This window comes from Catharus ustulatus, chromosome 15 (genome assembly GCF_009819885.2).
Source record: "Catharus ustulatus isolate bCatUst1 chromosome 15, bCatUst1.pri.v2, whole genome shotgun sequence".
NCBI classification, from domain to species: domain Eukaryota; kingdom Metazoa; phylum Chordata; class Aves; order Passeriformes; family Turdidae; genus Catharus; species Catharus ustulatus.
In genome coordinates, this window is record NC_046235.1 from 8,807,077 (window position 1) to 8,830,857 (window position 23,781).

The window sequence follows — 23,781 nt, forward strand, 5'->3', positions numbered from 1 at the left end:
GTAAAAAAATCCTCCCTGTGAGGGTGGTAAGGCACTGACACATGGTTCCCATAAAAGCTGTAGTGCCCCATTCCTGGAAGTGTCCAAGAACAGGTTGGATGAAGCTTTTTGCAACCTGGTCTAGAGGAAGGTGGCCCTGCCCATGGCAGGTATTGGAATGAGATGAGCTTTAAAGTCCCTTACAACCCAAACCATTGTGTGGTTCCATGATAAATAAAAGGCTGTGTTTAGCAGCTGAAGAACTGTCCCTGATGCCACCAAGTGCTTTAGACATGCAGGTGCCTATCCTCAGTAGCCAGAGAGTAGACAGACATGCCTGAGCTCCAGCATTCTACATTACACCCACCGTGGAAAAGGGAAAATAAAAAATGGCAATCCCCAAATTATGCCTCCTCAAGCAATCAGACCAGAATGGAGATGGCAGTGTATCTACAGAACATTAAAAATCTAAACAGTGCAATTAAAGATGAAAAAGTTGTGGAGGTGTTCATTAGACTAGAAAAATTGATGTTCACTAGTAGCAGGTGTTACATGGCAAGGTGATAGAGGTCATAAACTGGTATGTGATATATTAAAATTGAGGCATAAATCTTGTTTTTTCTCCTTGTAACAATCCTAGGGAGCTCTTCTGATGTAGTTTCTCAGTGATATACTAATTGAAACAGATGAAAAAGTGATGTGTTCTCCTTCTGTATTACACTCCATGGGAGTGTTGAATCATTCAGGAACCAGTCACATCATGTGCAAGAACATAACTGCCTCTTAACATAGAATCACCAATGACAAACAGAATTACTTATAAGCAAACCAGAAATCCACTTGGGCCAGTGCTAAATTACGTTGAGGAACTGGCATTTCAGTCTGAAAACATATTCAACATTCTGTTTAAAACAGAAGGAGTTGCAAATGAACCTTCAGATCCAAGTGCCATCAGTCATGCAATAATGTGTTTCTACTCAGATTCTTGGACTGTCATTTTGTGTCCAGTTCACACAGGAACTTTAATTCTTTAAGATTAATGTTATCATAACCAAAATCTCATAAAGGTAAGCTAAATACCTGGAATTTTCATTATTTTTGACCAACAAATCCTAAGACTGCTCTTTTGCCTTCAGAGGCTCTGTTGCATTTCCATGCCAAGCTCAAAGCAGTGACAAAAAATACAAAAAATTTTAAAAGGATAATCCTTGCTGTGATGAAAAGAAGAAGATGTTTAAGTGATTTTAGTTACTGAGTTTGTGTACACAGTAATTACCTATACATAGTGCACATGATTTTCCTGCTAAGGAGGAGTCAATAAATAAAGTACTGAGATGCTGTATGCATTTCTTTCATATGTGTTGTAATTTTCACATTTTACTGCAGAAGAATAAACCAAAGATTTTTCCCATTTCAACAATCCTGGATACACAACAAATTAGGGAGCTATAGTATTGAGTGTAACAACTTTGAACTGAGTGGCTACTAAATTAACAATAACGAAACAAATATATAAATCAACTCTTGCTCTAGTGTAATTAAAATAAAACCTGATTTACCATGTACTTTAATGCAAAAAGAAATGAAATACAGACCATATTTTTTGTACACTACTTTCCACTCTCTCTGTAATTAAATGTTATTAAATAAATGATTCAGGTATTGTCTTTACTACCAACTATGACTCACAGATCAGACCAGCACTGTGAATTAAAATAGATTCATCTTCCTTCCTGCAAGGACATCACCACACCCTGCTGAATAATCCCATTTTTAAAGTGCTTGTCAGAAATAACAGCCAAGGAATGAGAGAGAAGAACTGACTCAAAGGCAAGTGAAACAGGAGAATCAGAGATAAAAATGGATTATTTGGTTTAAAGAGACGAGAGATTGATAGCCATAAATGTTTTGTTTCATGTTCTTGACGAACCTGTTTTGTTTTACTGGGTAAGACACCCCTGAGGAGTGAACGGTCTGTAGAGCTGTTTACCCCTGAGTTTTAAGGTCTCTAGACCACAGGTTACAACAATAAAAGAAGGGTAATTTCATATAACATATTCCAAGTACTCCTGCTCTCCCCTGCATATAAGCTGCTTTGCTTTTATTTCTGAGACATATTCACATACAACCTAAATATTACACCACCTTCTACTTTCCATAGTAATAAGATTAAAGTTGCACCCTTATAGCTACCATCTGTTAAATGAGGTCATACTCAACGTCCTGGTCAGACATGACAGGAGTGGCTCAGGACGTACGTTGATGTCCTCCAAGTCGAGGAAGTTGAGGATGATGCCGTTGCGTTTCCAAATGATGGGAGGCCGCAGTGCCCCATGGATGCTGCAGGTCAGGACAGCGCTAAGGCCAACGGTGATGGTGGTCACACTGACCCTCTGCTCCTCTGGCAGGCTCAGCTGAACCACCTCTGCAAAAGGCAAAATAACAGGGATAACATCAAATACCATACAGGGAAGCTGCTACTCTTCTCCCCTCTCTGACTTCCTTTCTCATTCTGGGAATAATTTTGGAGGATTTTGACAAGGAGATGGAGTATCTATGCTATACAAAAAAAAAACCCCTCTAAGTAAGAGACAAATTGCATCTGTCTCAATCAAACTCCCTGCACCCTTTTCCTGACGCATCTTTGCTGTGGCATGAGGGCACTAAGATGGTCAGCAGGCCAGGTTGGCTGCAGTAGTTTAAACAAAGAAGTCAGCAACAGGAGGACAAGCAAAGGCTCTCTGGCTTGAGATCATCTGGGCTTGTTTCTCTAAAATACTCCTCTCAAAGTCCTTTGAAAAGGTACAAGAATGAGTCATGTTTGTTCCTTGAAGAAGAATAATTAAGGTGAGACTGCTACCACTGAAATATACATAAACCTAGTTTCAAATTGCCCAAACACTGGAAGTCACCAAGCATGAAAACTTGTTTACCAAACACAGCCGCATATGGCATCTGCGATACAGATGTCCTAAAAATTAAAAGCTTTCTAATACTTTATTTAAATAAAACCCCCAGTTATTTTGACATTCATGTGCCACACAAGAAACTCCTGCAAGTGAAGATGAAAATCACGAAAGAGCTGATAGCCTAGGCTTTAGGCATTGCTTGCATCCAAGGACCTTGTGGCTGAAATCTGCCTGAAGCAGCCTGGAGAAGCTGTTCCATATGGAGCATTTTATCCGGGCTTGTTGTGGCAGTCTGGGGCAGAACCCAAGCCCTGCCAGCCACACTGCCTCACTCAAGGCCTTGTACTTTGGGAAAAACCACCTCAACCAGTGCTGGCACTGTAAAATGACATAAATGGTCAGGCTAGTCCCTCCCATCAACTGGTAAAGTTACTCTTCATATTGTCCTCCTAGCTCACAACTCTGTCATTACATCCTACACAAGATCTGAATGTCACTTGCATGGAATAAAAATTTAAAAAAAACCCAGCAATGACATTTGCAAGCACAATTTTCCACTTTTCCACATATTTTCTAATTGGAAATTGCTTTAACATCTCTTGAGTAGCAAACCTCTTAAATCTGTCACTAAAATATTCAGTCTCTTTCAACAGCCTTGGGCAGCCTGGACAGACTCAGTGCACTGGTATAGCAACTGATTGTGAAGAATTAGTGCAATACTTGCTCGTGAAAACATACTCCAGCAGCTAGGTGCCTCTTCTCTTTTGCTTCTTCCACCTAAGTGAGAAGTTTATGTGTCAAGAAGTACATTCAGCACTATGGATCTGAGGCTAACTTTGGGCTGCAGGGCCCATACAGCATCAGTTTGTCTGCCAGCAGTATTTCTCCCACTTAAAATTCCCAGTGCTATTTCAGGAAGAATACAAACTATTTTAAATAAAAGGTAACTGTAGTTTCTATAGATGGTTGATGAAAATTATTAATAATTGACTAAAGTGATGCTACTCTTTGTGTTATGGTGGCTCCCAGAGGCATTACATGAGAAGACTGACACAGTCTGACCGTCAAACCTTAAAAACAAAAGGGGAGATGAAGGAATACTGGGAAGGAGAACATTATCTGTTTAAGATCACTGAGCAGATTAGCAACTAAGCTGGGATGACACAGCACATGACTAAATCACACTGCCTTCAGGTACCTGCTGGAAGAAATCAGGGATGTGGCAACTCAGCAGCAGTGGGCCATAGGAATAGAGATGTCCGAGGGAACCACTGAATGGTTTGTGTTAGAAGAGACATTAATGAACATCTTTGCAACCCCTGCCATGAGCAGGGACACCTTTCACTAGACCAGGCTGCTCCAAGCCCCATCCAACCTGGCCTTGAACACTTCCAGGGATGGGAGGTCCATCCCACCATCCTCATCAAGCTGCCTGAAGCATGTAAACAGCACATAGGGGCTAATAATGTAGTTATTTTCCACATAATGAAGAGCTTCTTTTAATGAATAAAATATTTGGAGTGCACTTGACAGGATAAAGATCTGATAATTACAATGATTTGTAGCATGCAGTAAGGACATCTCTTCTTGAGAAGAAATGAAATAAAGGGCCATTCATTTACAAGAGAATTGTTTTTTCATCTTACTGCTGTTTTCCTTAATTCACTCTGCTTTTTTTTCATGGTGCCTTGAGCTCCCTGGCTCATGCTGGGCTTCCATAAACTCTTTCATTGGCAATGTTTCTTCAGCGCTGTCTTGCAGTGGAATTTAAGGCTTCCTGCTCATCTTACAAACAATTGCTAAAGAGGCTTTAGCTTTTCCTTTTTAGAGGCACAGTAATGAAAAATACATTAACTTTTAATTAAGAAGACACCTTGCACAGCTGCCATTCTTGGATGAACCATATGAGGCCAAGAGATGAGTTTTTTTACGTTAAAGCATGTAATTAGCACAGACCACTTTAACAATACACACTCTTTTTTAGAGTATTTCTATGGAGTATATTTGACAGCATCTTATTACCAGTATATCTGGGGGACTCTTATTAACATCTAAGAGCCTTTCTACTAATACAGAATTATTTTGTGTGATTTCAGTTATTGCTTTTTTGTTTTCAATGGGAAAAATTTTCTTATACAAGCAGGTATATTGGAGAGGAAACAGGATTCCCCAAAGATTATGTAAGGGAAGAGCTTTTAAAAATGCTTTTAAAAGACACAATATTGTATTAAGTTATAGAGCTTAGACACTGCCACTATTGTTTATATGTAAAAAATATTCAAGTCACCATAATGATTTTGAGTAAAGCTTTTTTGATACACTGTTCACTATATTTTTAAAAACCTTTAGGAGATAAAAGGATTTTTACCATGAGTATAAAACTGAACAGAACAAATAGGCAATATTCAAAAGCTGCTTATTTGCAGAAGAACACAAGCTGTTTGGTTCTAATATCAACTAATGTTATGTTCATTTGGAAATCCTGCAGAATGATGCATGCAAACCATTTTTCTACATTCCACAGGTTCAATCAGTATCAATCCTTGCTGACCATAGTTATCAAGTTGTGTCAAACTTGATGCTCTACTCTGGGATTTTAGCTGAAGTAGCTCCTCAGCTTATTTCAGCTGGAAATAAATTCCTGCCAACTATTCTGCCATCAGAGAGAGATACTATCATCAGAAAATGGGATGTTACCATTCTTCACTCACTTTTTTATGATTCCAGACAGAGTTAAAGCCTTTGCTATGATCCCCTTTAAAAATGGTGTAAGCATGAGCCTGTGTATCAGAGGACCAGGACTAATCTCTGATCATGTTGATGAAGACACCAAATGTGGAACACAATCAAGGTCAATGAAAGGCAACCAGGACACCACAAACTCTCCACTGGTGATGGCAGCAGCTCAGTGCCTGCACACTGTGTGACTCAGGGATTAGTGCAGTGCCACCTTCAGAACCATCTGTCTTATTCAGGAGGGTAAGGGATCCTCCATGTGTGCTGGGGGTTAGTGCTAAGAGTTTATTCAGGGGAGGGACCACTCTTGTCCATCCTCTCCCACCTTTCCTGCCTGGTGTGATATTCAGCCTGAAGCACTGAGGACCTTTGGTGACCCAGCTGTCACCATCTTGATGTTCTTACATTAAATTTCTTGCAATACCAGGTCCCACAGTGACATGTGACAATGTGAAGTCTTAGTAATTCCTTTCCTTGTAAAAAAGTGTCAAGATATTGCTGAACATTTTCCTCTGTCCCTCCTCTTCTTCGGTGTTATTTAAGGTGTTAAGCTGGAGTTACGCTGCACCTTCACAAGCTCTGCACACTAATGCAGCAGGTTTACCTGCTGTGCTGGTTTATCATGGCAATCTTTTTCTCTGCTGTCATTTGCAGCCCACCAAAAGTAGTCATAATTTCACAATGAAGAATAATTGAGATCATTACAGGGAGCAACCTGGAATGAACATCTATGGAGAAAACCTCATTGATGTTGCATTGTGTGGAGATAATTTATGTAGCGATGTTGGGCACCTGCCTTTGCTCGTGCTGCACTACTTACAGAAACAGATTTCACACTTCAAACAGTGCTTAATATCATTAATTAGATCTGTTCCCTTAAATCTAAAGAAAATACACATTTTAATGCATTGTTGCCACCTTTAATCATTGCTACAGTTGTTCATGGGTATCTTGCCTTGCTGAAACAGAGTATCATAGAATTGCAGAACGCTTTGGTTTGGAAGATCATCTCATTCCAATCTCTTGTTGTGGTCAAGGACACCTTCCATTAGAGCAGGTTGCTCAATGCCCCATCCAACCTGGTCTGGAACATTTCCAGGGATGGGACATCCACACCTTCTCTGAGAATTCTGTGCCAGGGCCTCACCACCATCACAGGGAAGAATTTCCTTATAATATTTAATTTACTCTTGTTCTGTTGCTTAGATCCTGCTTATGAGACAAGGCAATACTTCTAAAATCCTGTAACTCATCCTCAGAAGGGAGACAATGAACCAAAACATAGCTTTGTTTGATGTTCAACAGGAGAATGACTTTCAAAGAAAGTCTCCAGCACTGATTCTTGCCCTCAAATTAATGCAGAGAGACCTGTTGTTTGTGAACTGATGCATGGGTAACACAGTCCTAAATACACCATGTTTCTCCAGCAGTGGTTCAAGTCAAGGGTGATTTAATGGGATGGAAACTTCAGTATCTACTTAATTCCCCAAGTCCTGCAGCTGTGTTTATGCACTGCATTAGTAAAACTGTTTATTGCCTTGTGGCCATGAAGGTCAGTAATGATTTTAGCATTTGTTTCAACAGATAAGAATTCTCTGGCTGAACACATTCTCAGGCGAGGAGCTAAGTAAATCAAGAAAATAAAAACAATTAATGGAACATAGTTTAAAACAGGATATATCTTTTATAATTACTCTTCTCCAATAATTTTGATGAGATGTATTTGGCTTTGCATACAGTTTGGAGAAATTTTAGACCCTCTTGAAGTTGAGCCAACTGCAGCTAGTTGATTTTAAAATGACCGTGTTATATGTGAGATGCATTTCTAAATGTGCAACTGAAGGTAAAGTTTGGTCAGCTAAGGAGGGACTCTAGTGATACTGTTGGGGATACACTGGGATGGGATGTCATCTTGTTAGTCACAGCAGGGAGAGGCTAAAAGCAATGAAGGGTGATTCTGCAAAACATTGTATAATATATTTATAAATTACTCATATTAGGATTTGATTTAGTTTCTACCCTACTCTATAGACAAAATAAATGAACTAATAACAACTTCAGGACACAAATTACCCTGAGCTTCCATGCTTTTGCAAAGCTCTCCCACTAGGACTATCTCCAGAATAAACATTGCCATGCTATCCCATTTTGCTGGTTATTGTGGTTCAACAAACTGGTCTTGCCCAGACACATTTGACATCTTCTCACCCGCCCAGAGTCAGGTGAAAGGATTATCCATTACTCAGTGAAAAAAATTCCATTTTCTAAACGCCACCTTAGAATTAGAGGAAAGCTACTAGAATTGTTAAAGTTATTATTTAACAACCTTAGAGTCCTTAATGAACATGATTAAAGATGTTCACAACTATTGAACCCAGAGAATTCCTATAGCTCCCACATCAGTTAAGTGCAAGTGACAGGGATGAGATTTCTGGCTTTATAACCTGTGAAAAACAGCACCAGGAAATGGCTGTGCCTCTGGCCACCCTTGGTGTGAACCCACCACTGCCTAGCTGCCACTGTGGGACATATCTCAGGAGCTCTAAGGATTGCAAGTTTAATTAATATGAACAAGAAAAATTATTTATAAAGCTGAGTAGAAATGTTCATATCTCAGCTTTATTTTGTAACTGTAATAATTCAGGTTCTTAATGTAATTTATAAATCCTCAGGACCTTTTGTGGGTTACTTCATAAAACATTTCATTGTAAATTCGCTAGTAAATTACTAATGCTGTTTTTTAAGTCATAAAAAGGTATAATTATATATCTAGCAGAATTTAGTACCTGAAGAACAATTCTGTTACTCTTGATGGCCACAGGCTATGACTCCCTGAGGTAGTTCCCAACCTTACATTTGAAGCTAAACACTGTCTTTTTGTGGAATCCAAAATAAATGTGTGCAGTCCCCAGGAGATTCAGCTCCAGTGTGGTGGCAAAGACACTGCCTCTCATCCCTATCTAGCCCACGCCACCGTGACTTAGAACAAATGTAAGAGAAAAACAGCTATTGAAATAATTAAATATTATGATACCTATTACTTTTCTTCAGCAACTGTGTCCATAATATGCTGTTGATGACATTTCACAGAATGGTTTGGGTTGGAATAGACCTTCAATGCTCATCTTGTCAACCCCTACCCATGGGCAGTGGGAACATGAACAACTTCCACTAGACCAGGCTCCTCCGAGTAGTCCATTATTTATATAATGAGAATATGCCACAGAAAAGAAAGCACAGCTTGAAAAAAAATATTTAATGTCCAAGTTTGAGCCAGTTTCTAGGGCATTAGAACTTCACACAGACCATACTGTCCCGTTTCTATGAAATACCTGCATGTTCCCCTCTGGAAGAGTGAAGAAATGCCCCAGGAGAAGACAAGCATAATTTCCAGAAGTTAGCTTTGACAGCATCTGAGGATCAATTCAGATCTCCTGAACCTTCAATTTGGAGGCTTTTGCCATGTCTGAGAGGGTGCCTCAATCCCCCTCTGAGCCCACTTGGGATCCTGGGTCACCCTGTCTGGTTTGGTAATATGTTCCCAAGAACTGACCAGAGAGAATCTTCAGGTGAGTAATTCTGAGCCACCTGCACTGGAAATGTCACATCTGGAGAGCCAAACTCTGCCCAAACAGCTGCTGAAACAATTATCTAAATTACATATAAAGTTCTCCCAAAAATTATACATATTTAAGAAAAGAAGTCATATGAATTTGTATCAAGCATATTAACATTGCTAATAAATTTGCTAAAAAAGTTTATGTTGACTTTTAACCAAACACAGTTTTTTATGTACTTTATTCTAATGATCAATTTGTTTTCCTTTTTTAAAAAAGAAAACAAGCAACACACTTTCCATCACAAAATCCCATCACTTTTCTCCTGCTACTAATCAGAGGGAGAACATTGAGTTTGTGCAGGAAGGAAAAATTAATTCGTTCTTGAAAGTACATGAATAAATATAAGTTGTTCAGTGCTTAATTATATAATCTCCTGAGGGTAGTGACGGATTCATTATATAAATAGGCATAAGTTGTCTCTTTTAGAGAAAAGTTTACACAAAAGCATTTGTTTTTATTTTAAATTCCTATTTCCACAGATGAGAGCCATGTTGATATGATTAATTTCTGATAAAATATTCCCATGTTGTACCAAGAATATCCTGCTGAGATTGTAGCAGCCATGCATTTTCCCAGCCAATTTATTAATCTGAAAAGTAAAATTGCTAACGGCCTCTCAGAATTCCTTCAGGGAGTCACAGAATCACAGAATGGTTTGAGTTGGAAGGGACTTTAAAGTTCATTTTGTTCTCCCTGCAGAGAGGGGACACCTTCCTCCAGACCAGTTGTTTCAAGCCCCATGCAACCTGGCTTTGAACACCTCCAGGGACAGGGCAGCCACAGCTTCTCTGGGCAACCTGTTCACGCGAGTTTAACATGAGACTCAAAAGACTCATCTCTTTTTCTTAAAAACAGTCAAAATCACACTACAAAGTCCTCCTCTGCCTCTTTCCAAATAACTGTGGGAGAGCAAAATTAAAATCTCTCACTGACCCACCAAAAATAAAGAACATTATGAGTTTTTGGGGACAGATGTGAAGTGTTGCAGCTGCTCTTTGAGTTTCACATTTTCTATCCTACTGGAACTGTAAGACACAATTTAGCAGCAGTTGTTTCACTGCCACAAAAGCAACAGTTATCTCTTTTAAAGGGTTCAGCATTTTAAAAAGTTAAAAAGTTTCTCCAAATCCAGAAATTCCTTACCTTTGAGACTGAGAACTCTTTAGCACAGGCAGGTTCTATTAAGAACAAGACTGTGAACCACCACCATCTGTATTTAAACTATGGCATTTCAGAGTTTCAGAACCAAACAAAACCATACAAAACCACTAAACTTATTTTTGTAACTTTTCTACGTTACAACAGCTGAACTGATTTATACCTGATTTAAGGCAGAAGATAGCTTTTGGTGGAAGATGTGGCATGCCAAGTTTCTCCCTGAAATGAATTTTTATGGATGCTCTATAAACCTCTAGGGTTTATCATGGAAATACTGTCAGAACATTAAGTTCAATGTGACTCATGGGAACCACTAAGATGTGTCATAAATTACTTCAAATATAGAGACAAGTCAGGCCATGGGATATTTGGGGTTCAAGAAACATTCATATACAATTTAAAATCCCTGAGTCATCAAAAATGGCCTTATCAAACTGCTCTAATCTTTCTTTTGATCTTTCTCAGTCCATTTTCCTTTGAGTTCCTGGCCAGCATTATGCAATGAATGCGATACATGGAAAAATGGACGAACCAGGAAACAAGGATCCTGGAAACAAAACTTGCACTTCTTCTAAACCTCAGATTAAGGGTTTGGAAAAAAAAAATCCCAAGCATTTAAAATCAAGTATGCATATTTCTTTCATCTTTCCACATTCATTGCACTCATAAACAACCAAATCAGGGAGAGCATACCTTTGGAGTTGTAAATAAGCATTAGTAATGTTTTTCATAGAGCTTTCTTTGCTCTCTATGGATGACTGCAATTTTAGCTGTTGTGATTATTTGGATTTTGCAACTTTCCTGACTATAGCTACATTCAGGATGCTTAATAAATGCAAGGACTCTGCTCTCCCGTGCTCATGACAATTCCAAGACAGAACCTGATATATTTAAGGTTGGATGGAGCTTGGAGTAACCTGGTCTACGGGAAGGTGTTCCTACCCATGGCAGAGGGTTTGAAACTGGATGATCTTTGAGGACCCTTCCAACTCAAACCATCTGTGATGCATTTTTTCTCATCCTGAGGTGCTGCTGGTCCTGCCCTGGAAGGTAACCAATTTAATGTGTGCTACAATGATGTACCTATCTGGAGATGGCACAAGCACAAACTTGGCTAGTGGGGATCCTGGAAGATTACAGCAAGGTTGCTCTGCAGGAACATTTATCAGGCTAACATCTTGCATTTTCAAAATACATTAGTTGCCAAAAACTTTGGTATCAGCACTCTCGCCATGTCCTTCCCTTATTCAGAATCACCTGACCGAAGTTTAGGAGAAAGTTAGGGATGTGCAGAGGGATAGCAAAGAACCAAGTAATTCAATAACATTTATTTCTGGAGAGGATGGTGCAGGGAAAGCAGAAAGCAAAGTACAGTTCCTAAACAAAATTCCTGGTTTCCTGCTACCAGCAGGAAACACAGCATTGTTTGTTGTGGGCAGTTCTGTCCTGCTTACACCCTTCTCTGCAGAAACCCCTGCAGAGAAGACCCTTTAACTGGGTAATTCATCAGAGCTCTAGTGCAATTCTGGGTAGGCAGCTGGGGCCTTGGGACAAGATTTGGGATCAAGGTCGACAACAAAAGGTTTGGAAGGGACCAGTAAGGAATGGGTAAGTACAGCCACCAAGGTGGTTTCTTCATTGGAGTGGAAATCTCTGCAGAGAGCTTCAGAGAGAGTGTCAAGCTGTAGTCATGGCAGGAGAAGCAGATTTAATCTTTGTCTGGACAGTTAAACCTGACTCTGTCTCAGTTTCCCCCATATGAAACCTCTCCAGAATATTCTAGGAATAAGGCATCTGAAAGATTTCTTGGAACCATAATAACAGGGGTCACACAAATACCCACAAGCATGTTGGATTTCCTATTAAACCCCCTCTGAGGTTCACAGACAAATTCCACATGTAAAACTGAAATTTAATGACACAAAAATACAGTAATTTCACGCATATAAGGTGTACCCTTTTGACTAAAATTTTGGTCTGAACCCAGAAGTGTGCCTTATACTCTGGAGCACCTTATATATGGACAAAGATAAAAACTGAAATTCTAGGACACTGAGTAGCCCTTTCTCTACTGGACTCTAGAAAAAAATGAGATTTCTCCACATCACTACTAGACCTCTGGAAGGAAACTGCACCTTCTACAAGACCACTGTTTCAACTACACCACATCTGTCACTGCAGGAGGATGCAGCCACTATTTAATCAAACTGCTACCAACACCCTGACTGACGGGGTGTCAGGTTGTACTCTTTGTCAGGGTTTGGAGTTTGTTTCTTTGTAGTATTGTATTTCTATTTTAATTTCCCTAGAAAAGAACTGTTATTCCTAATTCCCACATCTTTGCCTGAGAGCCTCTTGATTTCAAAATTATAATAATTTGGAGGGAGGGGGTTTACATTCTCCATTTCAAAGAGAGGGTCCTGCCTTTCTTAGCAGACACCTGTCCTCCAAACTAAGACACAAAGTCAGAGCACAACCTGACACCCTGTCAGGGTGACACCCCGTCAGTCAGGGTGTTGGTAGCAGTCCCATTAAATGGTGGTTGTAGTCCTCCTGCAGTGACAGATGTGGTTCAGTTGAAGCAGTGGTCTTGTAGAAGGGTGCAGCATGACCATGTGCACATAACAACAACCATATCACAGAAATGGTTAAATGGTATCCACCCTCAGAGATGGTTCCAGCTTTAACATGAGCCTTCCTCACCTGCTCCAACCAGGCCTTCCTCTATGTCTCCTTTATGAAGAGACACAGAAACAACAATCACACTCACCAAAGGTCAGATACAAATTAGTACATCTTAAAGAGCCAAAATTTCAGCCCTGATGGCTCAATTGCTTTTGAAATATCTTATTTAAATTAAACTTTGGTGACAGGAAAACTACTGAAATCAGCATTGAAGTGTAGTTACTGCTCACCATGGTAATGCCAAAGATAAAAATTTCTAATGCAAAACCCACAGCCAATACAAGTATTAATAAGATCAGTGGTTGGCTTGTCGATGCCAGTATTTATTATCCATTGTGTAAATCAGGGCTTTGCTAATGAAATGATTTTCAAAAACATAACATGAGATTCACTCAGTAAGATACAACACATACCTGCAGGGCATGCAGTGAAAAGCCTTCTGCAGTACTTCAGTTGATGTATAGTCCTTTGTGGCTTGTACCCCTTCAAAGTAATCTTAAATTCAACATTTACGTTTTAATTGGTTCACCTGTGTTATTAATAATTTGGGTAAACAATTAATGGTAATTTAAGGACCTGTTTCATTAGTCCCAATGCTGTTACAGTGCCACACATTACGCCTGACGAGGTTTGGTTTGGAGTCCACATGCGAGCCACAGACATCAAAAGGGCCCAACTATGGCCAAGGCTTCACAGGGCAAAGTTGTGTTAAAAAATACATAAAAAATATTTTACAAATGCAATTCATGCCCTAGAGAGTTGCAATGAAAATATACAACAAAGTCAGAAGATAGAATGGGAAATCAAGGCATAATTAGGGAAAATGACTTGTGTTGAGCAGAGCAAACTTTGTCTCCCTACTCCTGAGCTGTACTGACAAACCCTCAAAAAAATCACAGATTAGTGTGGGAAAAATTGCCTCTTGCTAAATTCTGATTTCACTCTGGTGACCACTTAGCTACCAGTACTTGGGATTTCTCTGTCTCTGGCAAGACCCCAGGTGCATGAGTGAATGTTCCTGTCAGTGGAACACACAGAGTGTTCCTGTCAATAATTGTACATGGAAGGGATTTAATAAGTATTACCTAGATTATGCTTTTTAAACATGTGACATGAATATTCTTCTGTTTGTCTTATGCTTCATCTTTTGCCAAAGCCCTAATTTATCTATCTTTTCTGTCATTTTCTCACTTCCCCTTACTAAGACTACATTGAGCAAGGCAGCAAAATGCCAACACGTGGAATTGAAAAGATTGCCTCTGATCCTACAAAAAGGGCATCCTGTAAATGAAAATGCCTCCAATTAGTGCCAAAAGCTGAGACATTGCTTTTTATTCTAGGTCAGGTCAAGGAGGATGTCATTCTCTATCCCCATTTCATTATAAGAAGGAGATGACAGTGCTCCTGCCATGAGTCAGGCAAATCTCACCTCCAACCATGGGCAACATGAACTTTTCAGGAAAAATCCGTCAGACATTCTGCAAAGCAATGCTTGGATTACACAGGCTCACAGCATAGCAGGGTTGTGGTAATGCTTGATAACCCTCACCAGATAGGTTGGAACAGAAGTGTAGGATGAAGTCTGTACCTATTCCGGAAAATGAAAAGCATCAGTGGTACCTCAAGGTATGCACCAAGCACTGACTTCCACAGGCATCCCTGTTCTTTCCTCTATCTAAAGCTATGCCTGTAATTTTAAATCCCCCTGTTGAAGACTGTCTCACTTAATCCACTGCCAATCAGCAACTCTTAGTGTAAATCAAGAGCAATGTGGATATAGGAAACATCAAGGATGACGTCAGGGATATACTGTGAAAAAAGGCTCTTAATGATTCAGAGTAATGTATTTCAGATGTTTGAGCAAACAAAGCATTCATAAATTGCAGCACAACTCTTCCTTTTAGGCTGAATGGGGTCTCTATTCCCAAGCTATGGATAATAGTCACTGAAGGAAGGAGAAAAGCCGAGGACACTAACACAGGTCCAACAGTGGTCCCCAGTATTTTCATGCAGAGAGGCACAGAAATGCTCCTCTTCTGTGATGCTGCCTACTGTGGTGTGGACACTTAGTTACAGTAAATTCACGAAAACAAGCCGCACTGAGTATAAGCCACATCTCTGGGTGTTGGCAAATATTTCGGTTTTTGTCCGTAAATAAGCCGCACCTGAATATAAGCCATTCTGTCGTTTGCAGCGAGGACCCGCGTGCAACAAAGTTGCCAAATACTAACAGAACCGCAGCATGGCGGGGGTTTACTGGCTCAACTAAGGCTGTGCAGGCTCGGCCCGCTAGGGGCTGCTGACGGGGCCAGGTGGCCCAGCCCAGCTGGCCACCGCCTCTGGGTTCGCTCACCCCGGCCCTGCTCCCGCTGCGGCACCGGTCGGGCACGGAGAGCGTGCCCCGCTCACGCCGTGGCGGCGGAGGGCGGGGGCAGAGCACCCCCCCATCCTCCCCGAACCGCGGCAATGACGGCGCAGGGCCCCCGTCGGCTCCCCGGGCTGCGGCAATGGCGGCGCCCCCCCGTCTCTCCCCTGGGCTGCGGCAGAGGAGGGAAGAAGAGAGCTCTCCCGCCTCTCTCCCCGCCCCCCGTGCTGCCTGCAGGGAGCCAGGGCGACACAGTAACACTGTAACAATCGCGGAATGCTGGCTTTTACTGGCAGGTGCTTGGCTCGGCGCCCTGGCTGGCACGTCTGGGGTTGTAAATGTCAGAAAATTATTCACATATTAGCCGCCCCCGAGTATTAGCCGCACTTCCGGGTTTCCACCAAAATTTTTGTCAAATTGCTGCAGCTTGTATTTGTGAAATTACTGTAACTTATTTTTTCCTACCTTCTTCTCCTAGCAATACTTGAGGGAATGAACTGTTCACCAGAATTTGTTATATGTTTAAGGGTAAAGCATCCTTATCTCCTGCAGGGTTACAGAGGTTGGATGTAAAAAGCAAGGAGATGCCTTCTTCCTAATCTCCCATTAATGCAAAGCACATCAGCCTGGTATATGCTTGAAGACCACTCTGAGGAGAAGTCTGGCTGCTACACCTGCCAGAGCACTACTTGTGCAGGAAACCTGCACAGACAGTCTTTTGTAGACACAGTCTTGGGGAGACTTCGGGACTTCAGGATCATATCTTGTGGTTTGATGCAATCTGCAGTGGGAGACACAAACCTGCACTTGCTCAAGGCACGAACGGCACTCAGTGACCAAGAACTCAAAAGAGTATTTCATGAGAGAAGAGGACATGAGTTGTGTATAATTGATAATCACCAATGAATGGGAGAAGCTGGCATTTGCCCAGGATGTCAAGGTTAACAACCCTTCTATTACAAAAATTGTTATGGGTAAATCTTAAATGACTACAGATGGTCAGGTGTTGATTTTGCATGTCCTTTGAAAGACAGTACTGTCAGCAAAACAGTGCATCTAACCAAATTTTGAAGTACAATACTCTGTCAGCAAGGAAGAGTGTTGGCTCTTTAACTGACTCATCAAAATACTGTTTCTTTAGTTACCTCTAGTGACTTTCCATGAGAGTACTGCTCTGTGGCAGGACAAGAATATCTGCACAATTCATAGCTGTATTTTTTTCTCTCCCCAGTAATATTCCTTTATGGAAAGAATGTAAAAATCCTTGCTGAGGTGAAGCAGAGACAGATGTTATGTAGCAGCAGTTACACAGTGTATCTGAACCAGAACCAGACACATGCCTTATTTCCCAAGGTTACTTTTCCAGCCTCTCTGAGATTACTTTATAATCCCATTATGGGTGGAAGAGCTAGGTGTACACAGCTGCCTCCTTGGATTGCTCCTCTTAAAATGTGAGTTCTCAGTGATCGTCATGCCCTATTTTGGCCACGGCTTCTGTGGGGGTTTGCAGAAGGGCAGAGTGGGGATAGTTACCATAGAAACTGAAAAAACAGCCCGAGAGGAGACTGAGGGCTGGGCTAAAATACACAACCATTGAACTAGAAGCCTAACACCACAAGAAATGTCAGCTTAAGACTTTCTGCACCTTCATGCTGTTGCACTGCACTATTATTTGAGTGGTATTGCTGCAATCTTTTGATCCTTGCTCAGGTTTTCTATGTGCTCTGAAGACAAGCTCCCCCTCCCAAGAGAAAAACAGAATGTGCCAACCCATGGCAATACCGTCTATGTGACCAGGACAACAAATTACCTTCTTTGCTGTGCTGGCACCTTTCTTGCCTATTTTCTAGAGGGTGGGGAGAGTGGGCAGCACTGCTGTGGTGTGCTCTGCTCCTCCTGGGCTCACTCCCAGCCTCAGCATCCCAACATCGGTGTCACATTTATCACCGAGTGATGCACTCAAACAGAAAATACAATAGACTAACTCATTTATTTCCACTTGCTGTTGATGACCTTTTATGACTTTCATAACTCCACCTTGCTCTAACACTCATGAGTTATGGGGTCATCTGTAACTCAAGGAAATAAATGAAGTTTCCCATCAGCCTTTTGTATATCCCCATTTATTACCTTTTAATGACCAACCTTTACAGTTTTATTCCTGGTATCTTGTTTTACAGTGGTAACATTCAATAATAATCGCTTAAAAAGCTTCAGCTGCAGCATTTCTGAGCAAGTGCAGTGCTGCTTTACAAAATAACTTTTGTGTTGGACCTGTCAGAATACTTAAATCAGATGGTAGAGTAAGACTCAAGGTAATACTTAAAATTCTCTGTCTGTATTTATCACAGGAGATCCTGTGTCCTAGGTGCTTTAACCAGTTTTGTGGGACAGGGCTGCCTCTGTACATCTTCGTGGCTGTGCCAATTCCCACAGAGGTGCTGCAGCTTCCCTGGGAGCATGATCATAAATCATGAATTGAGCCATGGCCAGTGCTGTCTGGGGGACAGCCACCCATGAGGCTGTGGGGAAAAATATGGAGCTGGACTTGCTGGACTTGGGGCAAGTGATGTCCCTTTTCCATGCAACAGAAAACCACTAAGGTCTAGAATCATAGAATTGTTAAGATTGGAAAAGACCTCTGAGATCATCAAGTCCAAATGCCAACCCAGCATCACTACAATATTTACCATTAGACCATGTCCATCCTATTCACATGTTTTTTGACCCCTTTCAGGAATGGTGATCCCACTGCTTTCCTGGGCAGGCTGTTTCAGGGCTTGACAACCTTTTCCATGAAGAATTTTCTCCTAATAACTAAGCTAAACCTCTCCTGGCACAACCTGAGGCCACCGAGGTCAAGTGGTTTCCTGAAGAGTGGCCATAGATAAACCATGAAGAAGACTAGAGCTGTCTTCCAGAAGTTTTGTGTGACAAAGAAGCTGCAGGTGCAGAAATCAGGTGCTGCTCAGTGCAGGCAAAGGTGAAATAACCAGCTCCAAACACAGACCCACAGTAGGAGCAGCTGCTGACTAAGGCACTTTTGCAACTCTGGGCAGGACGTGAGGGTTAATTTATTCATTTATTTTGAACAGTGGCCTGTAAGACCACCAGTTAGTGCACAGCAAGAAAGTCAATGCAAAGTTATTATGCCCCAAGAAAATAAAAACCTTGTGACTTCTCTTTTTTGTTGCTATCTATACATGGTGACAGCAAGGAGCACTGTCAAACAGATACTACAGCCCCAGAACCAGCCCAAGACCAGAAAGGTTGAGGGTAGGGCATAAATGAAGGACATTTCCTCTTTATCTATGAAGAAAATACTGAAACTGCCCACTGAAGCTTTCAAAAAGCGAAAGAATTGGAGACCTGATAATACTGATATATTGCTGCACTTCCAAGGAGTAAGACACTGCTATAATAAGGAAATATGGGCAGACTTCAGAACCCAGAGCAGCTTCACAAAATAAAACAAACAGACCTTCAAAAATATTTTTTCAGGCAATTAACTGAAGTCAGGAGTATGGAAGGAGCACTGCCTTCCACAGTAGTCTAGAAAATAAATTAAAAAGACAATAAATTGTCTCTGAATCACGACCAAATTCCAGAGCTCAGGGGATCCCTTTCTACTTTGTGGAAAGTAATTTACTCTTCAAATTCAAATGTAATGTCCTTCTTTAGATCCAAATGAAGGTTCACCCTACCTGGACTGCAGGGAGTTTCCCTACCCCAGTTCATGCTGAAAGGCTTATTCCCCACAGATCAGAAGGTGGAGGAAAGAGGGGACAGGGGACTTGTGCCAACCTTGAACCATGGCTGGGACTTGATCCTAGAAAAAGAATGGAAGAATCGTGATCCCCTTCCTGAAAGGACGGAAAAAGAAGAATATCATGTGCTTAAATATCCTCAGCTCTTGGGGAAAAAAGATCAGGAACATGACCCTCTGCTCTTCACATAAGAAGTTCCCATTGTAAATCACTGCAATGTTTCACTTGCACTGGGAGAATGCATTTCCTCAAGTACCCTTTCTTTGCAAAACTGTTCCTTGTTTTGCAAACCAGAAGCTTTCCAAGGAATATTTCCCTGCAATTCCAGGTAGCAAGGGTCTGGAGGAGCTGAGCAGCAGAGAATACAGCTTTCTGAAGACTGTATTGGCAGTAGGGTAGAAGCCTTTTACAGTCCTTTATAGGTGAATGGGGAAAACTCAGTAATGTTCACTATCATTACTGAGTATAGTTATTAGCTTTGAACGTTTTCTAAAGTAAGCCTGTCATTAAGATGAATGTCTTGTTAAGGGTAGGAATTTCCCAACTGAAGAATTAAAAATGCTGCAATGCCTGCATCACTAGCTGACTTGGAAGGCTCCTCCACCCTCTCCAGCTCCATGTCACGATGATCAGTGCCACCTTCAACTCCATTCATCTGCTCCACATCCACCCTGGAACCTTTCCCATCATAATTCTTACACTCCACAAAGCCTCTCATGGCTCTGCCTGTTGGGTCCTTTCTGTCTGCAAAGAGGATCTCTACACTAATCTGGAGTGGAGGAGAACATTAGAAAAATTACATGACCCCCACAAATAAACTTCCTATGTAAGGAAAAGACAACCAGAAAAAACTGGGCAAAACTATGCTCTCCTGAAAATCCAGTCCAACCATCCACTAGATCTTGTCCAAATCTGTGCCCCTCTGCAGTTCCCACGTCCTCCTCAACCTGCTCCCCATAGCTACCCATAACAGGATCCTCAAAACCCTGATTTCCATATCCCAGCTCACTCTGCCTACATTTGTTGTCATTTAACCAAATGACACTATCCAAAACAAGAGAGTAAGTGACTCCTAATAGCTGTGATCTACAAGTTAGGATTCTGAAACTCTCCATAATAAACACAGACAAAGCTGGAGGTACTGACTTGTGGAGGCAGTGAAAGACTGAAGTAATCAAGGGATTAATTTAAGACCTTCAGTCAGATGTCCTGGATTATGTGGGATGAAAAACAGGTGCCTCAGGACACACTTACATCGCCTTCCTGTAAATAAAAACCAAGTTTTCCATTACAAAATGCAAAAAAAGTAAATAAATATTTTCTCGCCCTGAGGGGAGTTAGCATTTTTTTCACTCCCTGCTAGGGTGAAGCCATTTTTGTTCTCCCTGTTTCAGTACAACAGAAGTAAATATTTTCAGTTTTTGTATATGCTATCCATGGAATCTAGGTTCATACCACAAGTGTTTGCCAACATGTATCATGGAAAGGGTCAGTATTAGGGAAAAATTACAATGACTTATTGAAAGATTTAACATTTTATATCTGTAAGCCATTATTCCTGTTTTCCATAGCTTGACTTTTAAATTTAACCTGATAATCAAAACTGTAATTTTGACAGAGGTATCACTGAGCCTCTGCTCTGGTGATACCACCTGGAGATAGCAAAGATCACCCTGACCTTGACATGACCTTGGCAAAGTGACTTCTGTTGAAATAACTGGGCTTCCAAATTCTTCTCAAAATAACAGAAATACATCTTCTGTAATGTAATTTTAGAACTAGCTACTAGGCTGAGGGTAGTTTTGATTTTATTAATATTAGTTTAGTGAACACTGCATATTGTAAAACTGATAGAGTGGGAAAATGACTTCACTAGATTATCAAATTTGATGGAGTTGGTAGCTGACTGCAAACGTAAGCATGGGACCTATCATCTCAGGAGGTACTCCGTATTTCATTGTGGATTTTTTAATGCTTCATATTCAGAACAACCTAAAACAGTGGCCCTGAAAACAATAAAATATGCTTGTGTAATACTGCCATTTATGTGCATTTACACTTCATTATCCCTGTAATCTAACATGGTGGCTCAAAAGGAGAATGCGAACATTTTCTGAGTGATTTAGCAGGATGTTTTAATGATGTATTGAAAATGAACATTGACCCTATGTAATAGGTGCTAAACTGACACTCTTAAAGGACTCCATCCGTTTCACTCAGAATGACTATCCTCCTTAAATCATCGCTGTGTCATTTTTACGATGCAGATCCATCTACTGAGACTATGGGACTGTGAAATGTCATAAAAAAGGCAATAAGAAAAAAAATAAAATTAAGTTGCAGGTGACAAGTATTAGCATTTCAAATATGTTCTGTTGCATTACATTATTATTCCATCTCTGTCAAGGGGCAGCAAGATTCAATTCTCATCTTGAACAGCCTGTGTTCTTGAATGCATTAGCTCAGGGCATGAGAAGCTCCTCTGCCAGCTGAAGGGCATTTTGAAATAAAGGTAAAATATATCTAGGACTAAATTTGATAGGACACAAGGGTCAGCCTCCACCTCAGAGGACGAAGCCACAATTCCTTCTTTTCTTTCCTGTTTTGTTCCTTAGCTCCCAGGCTTTTTACAAATTAAAGCCTTGAAACTTTTTGCTCACCAGAAAAGCTGAAATAAAAGGCAGAGGGTCAAGGAGTTAATTGTAATACTAAAGGTCAGGCTCTCCAGCTGGCAGGGCTCTCTGCTGTTTATGCAGTGCAGACCAAGGACATCAGGACAGCACAAAAATGCATCCCCTCAGCTCATTTCCAGCTTTAAGCTGAAGTGAGATACCTGACTCCAAGTGCAGCCCAACTGCCAGGTTTAAATCCAGTACTGCAAAACATTCACTATTAAACCTACACACTGTATTAGTAATAAGATTTCTTTTCTGTAGCAGGGACTAAACACTGCACATTTTTCTAATCTTGTTACCGAAAGGTGCTGAGCAATTCTTATCACAGTTTCCAGAAAGTAAACTAAAACTACAAATTTATTTTCAGCAGGTTCCTGGCATGGAGAGTTTCAGTGCCAATGGATTTGGATTGGCAAAAATGGGACTGGAAAGGAAGTCCCAATGGGAAGCATTGAGTCGATTCTGCTCTGTTTTGGTTTGAAAAGACAGGCGTCTGCTAAGAAAAGCAGGTGTGGACACTGCTGAAGGCTCATGGAGAAACCTAATCTGTTTTTTTTCTCTGGCTGTTGACTTTTCTCAGCTCCAGTTTGGATCTTTCCCAGGCTGGGGATCTTCCTCAGAGACAAAACAGGGGAAGGAAAGGGAAGGAAGAAAGAACAATGTATATAGATACCTGGTGTTGACCACTGAGCCGTGTGAGTGTCTCGTGATATTTTGCAGATAGCACGTTTTCAAAGAGGTATTGCCCTCTTTGACCAATGAGTCTCTTCTACTTTGTTTTCAGTGATCTTCCTTTAGTGGCTTTTTCAATATAGTGTTCTTTCTTGCTGTTTGGAAGAGGAGCCATGTTGCTGTGTTCTTTCACCTCTTCCTAGCTATACAGCGACAGGTAGGAGCCTTTTTTGAAATGGAAAATATAAACTTTCTCTTTCTGAATTATTTTAATTTTGAAATTAAGGAGCTTTCAGGCAAAGATATGAGAGTATGGAAAACAGTTCTTTACTAGGAAAATTAAAATTTAAAAAAATCAGTAATACAAAAAAACCCGAAACACTGGCAGGTCAGAATACAACTTGATGCCCTGTTGGTCAGGGTGTTGGTAGTAGTTTCTTTAAATGGTGGCTACAGTCTTCTTGGAGTGATAGATGTGGTTCTGTTGAAACAATGATTCTGGAGAAGAGTGTAGTTTTCCTCTGAAGGTCTAGTGGTGACGAAGATGGGTCTGGTCATTTTTTGGGAATCTAGTGGAAAAAGGCTGTTTTGATGTCTAAATCTTAGATTTTATCTAGGTAGGAGATGTTTGGCTCCTTCCCCTGGCTGGAGCATCTCACAATGGGTGATGTAATTTTACCAGTCATGCAGTGAGACTTAATGGCCTATTAACAGAAGACACCTTCCTGGACAAAGGATGGATTGTGGAAGAGATAAAGAAAACTGTCCCACTTGGTTTTAATTGCTGGCCCATTCACAAAGGATATCCTCCCTTGGAGTTATGAGAGATGGGTCATGGAAGACATAAGGAATACTGCTTCACTTGGTTTTAACAGATGGTGATAAAATACTGGTTACATTTTGCATAGCAACCTAAGACATACTCCCAGCCTCATGCACAAGGCACATAGGCACCCAAAGCCCCCCAGCAGCTGGGCAGTAGTGGAAAGCTTCACATTATTCCCAAACTCTCCTCTTGCCTCATCTGCCTTTTCATGCCTCCTTGTGAAACCACATTATAATTTCAAAGCCTTGTCACTATTTACCTCCTATGAAGTCCTCTCTTCCATCTCAGGTTTTGCATATCTTCTCTCCATGACCAACACTCTGTCCATTCCACTAAACTCATCACAGGCTGAGAGAGTTGGGGTTCCTTAACCTGGAGAAGAGAAGGCT

The 23,781-nt window shown here is 41.0% G+C and overlaps 1 protein-coding gene across 3 annotated transcripts in view; it reads right to left on the reverse strand.

Annotated features, from left to right (window-relative positions):
• Positions 1-23,781, reverse strand: part of FSTL4 (follistatin like 4) — a 228,175-nt gene that overhangs the window by 39,399 nt on the left and 164,995 nt on the right. For all 3 annotated transcript variants that reach the window (XM_033073108.1, XM_042779742.1, XM_033073109.2), the window contains exon 7: positions 2,238-2,404. In XM_033073108.1, the coding sequence (XP_032928999.1) occupies positions 2,238-2,404 (167 nt within the window). The remainder of the gene's footprint in view (positions 1-2,237; positions 2,405-23,781) is intronic.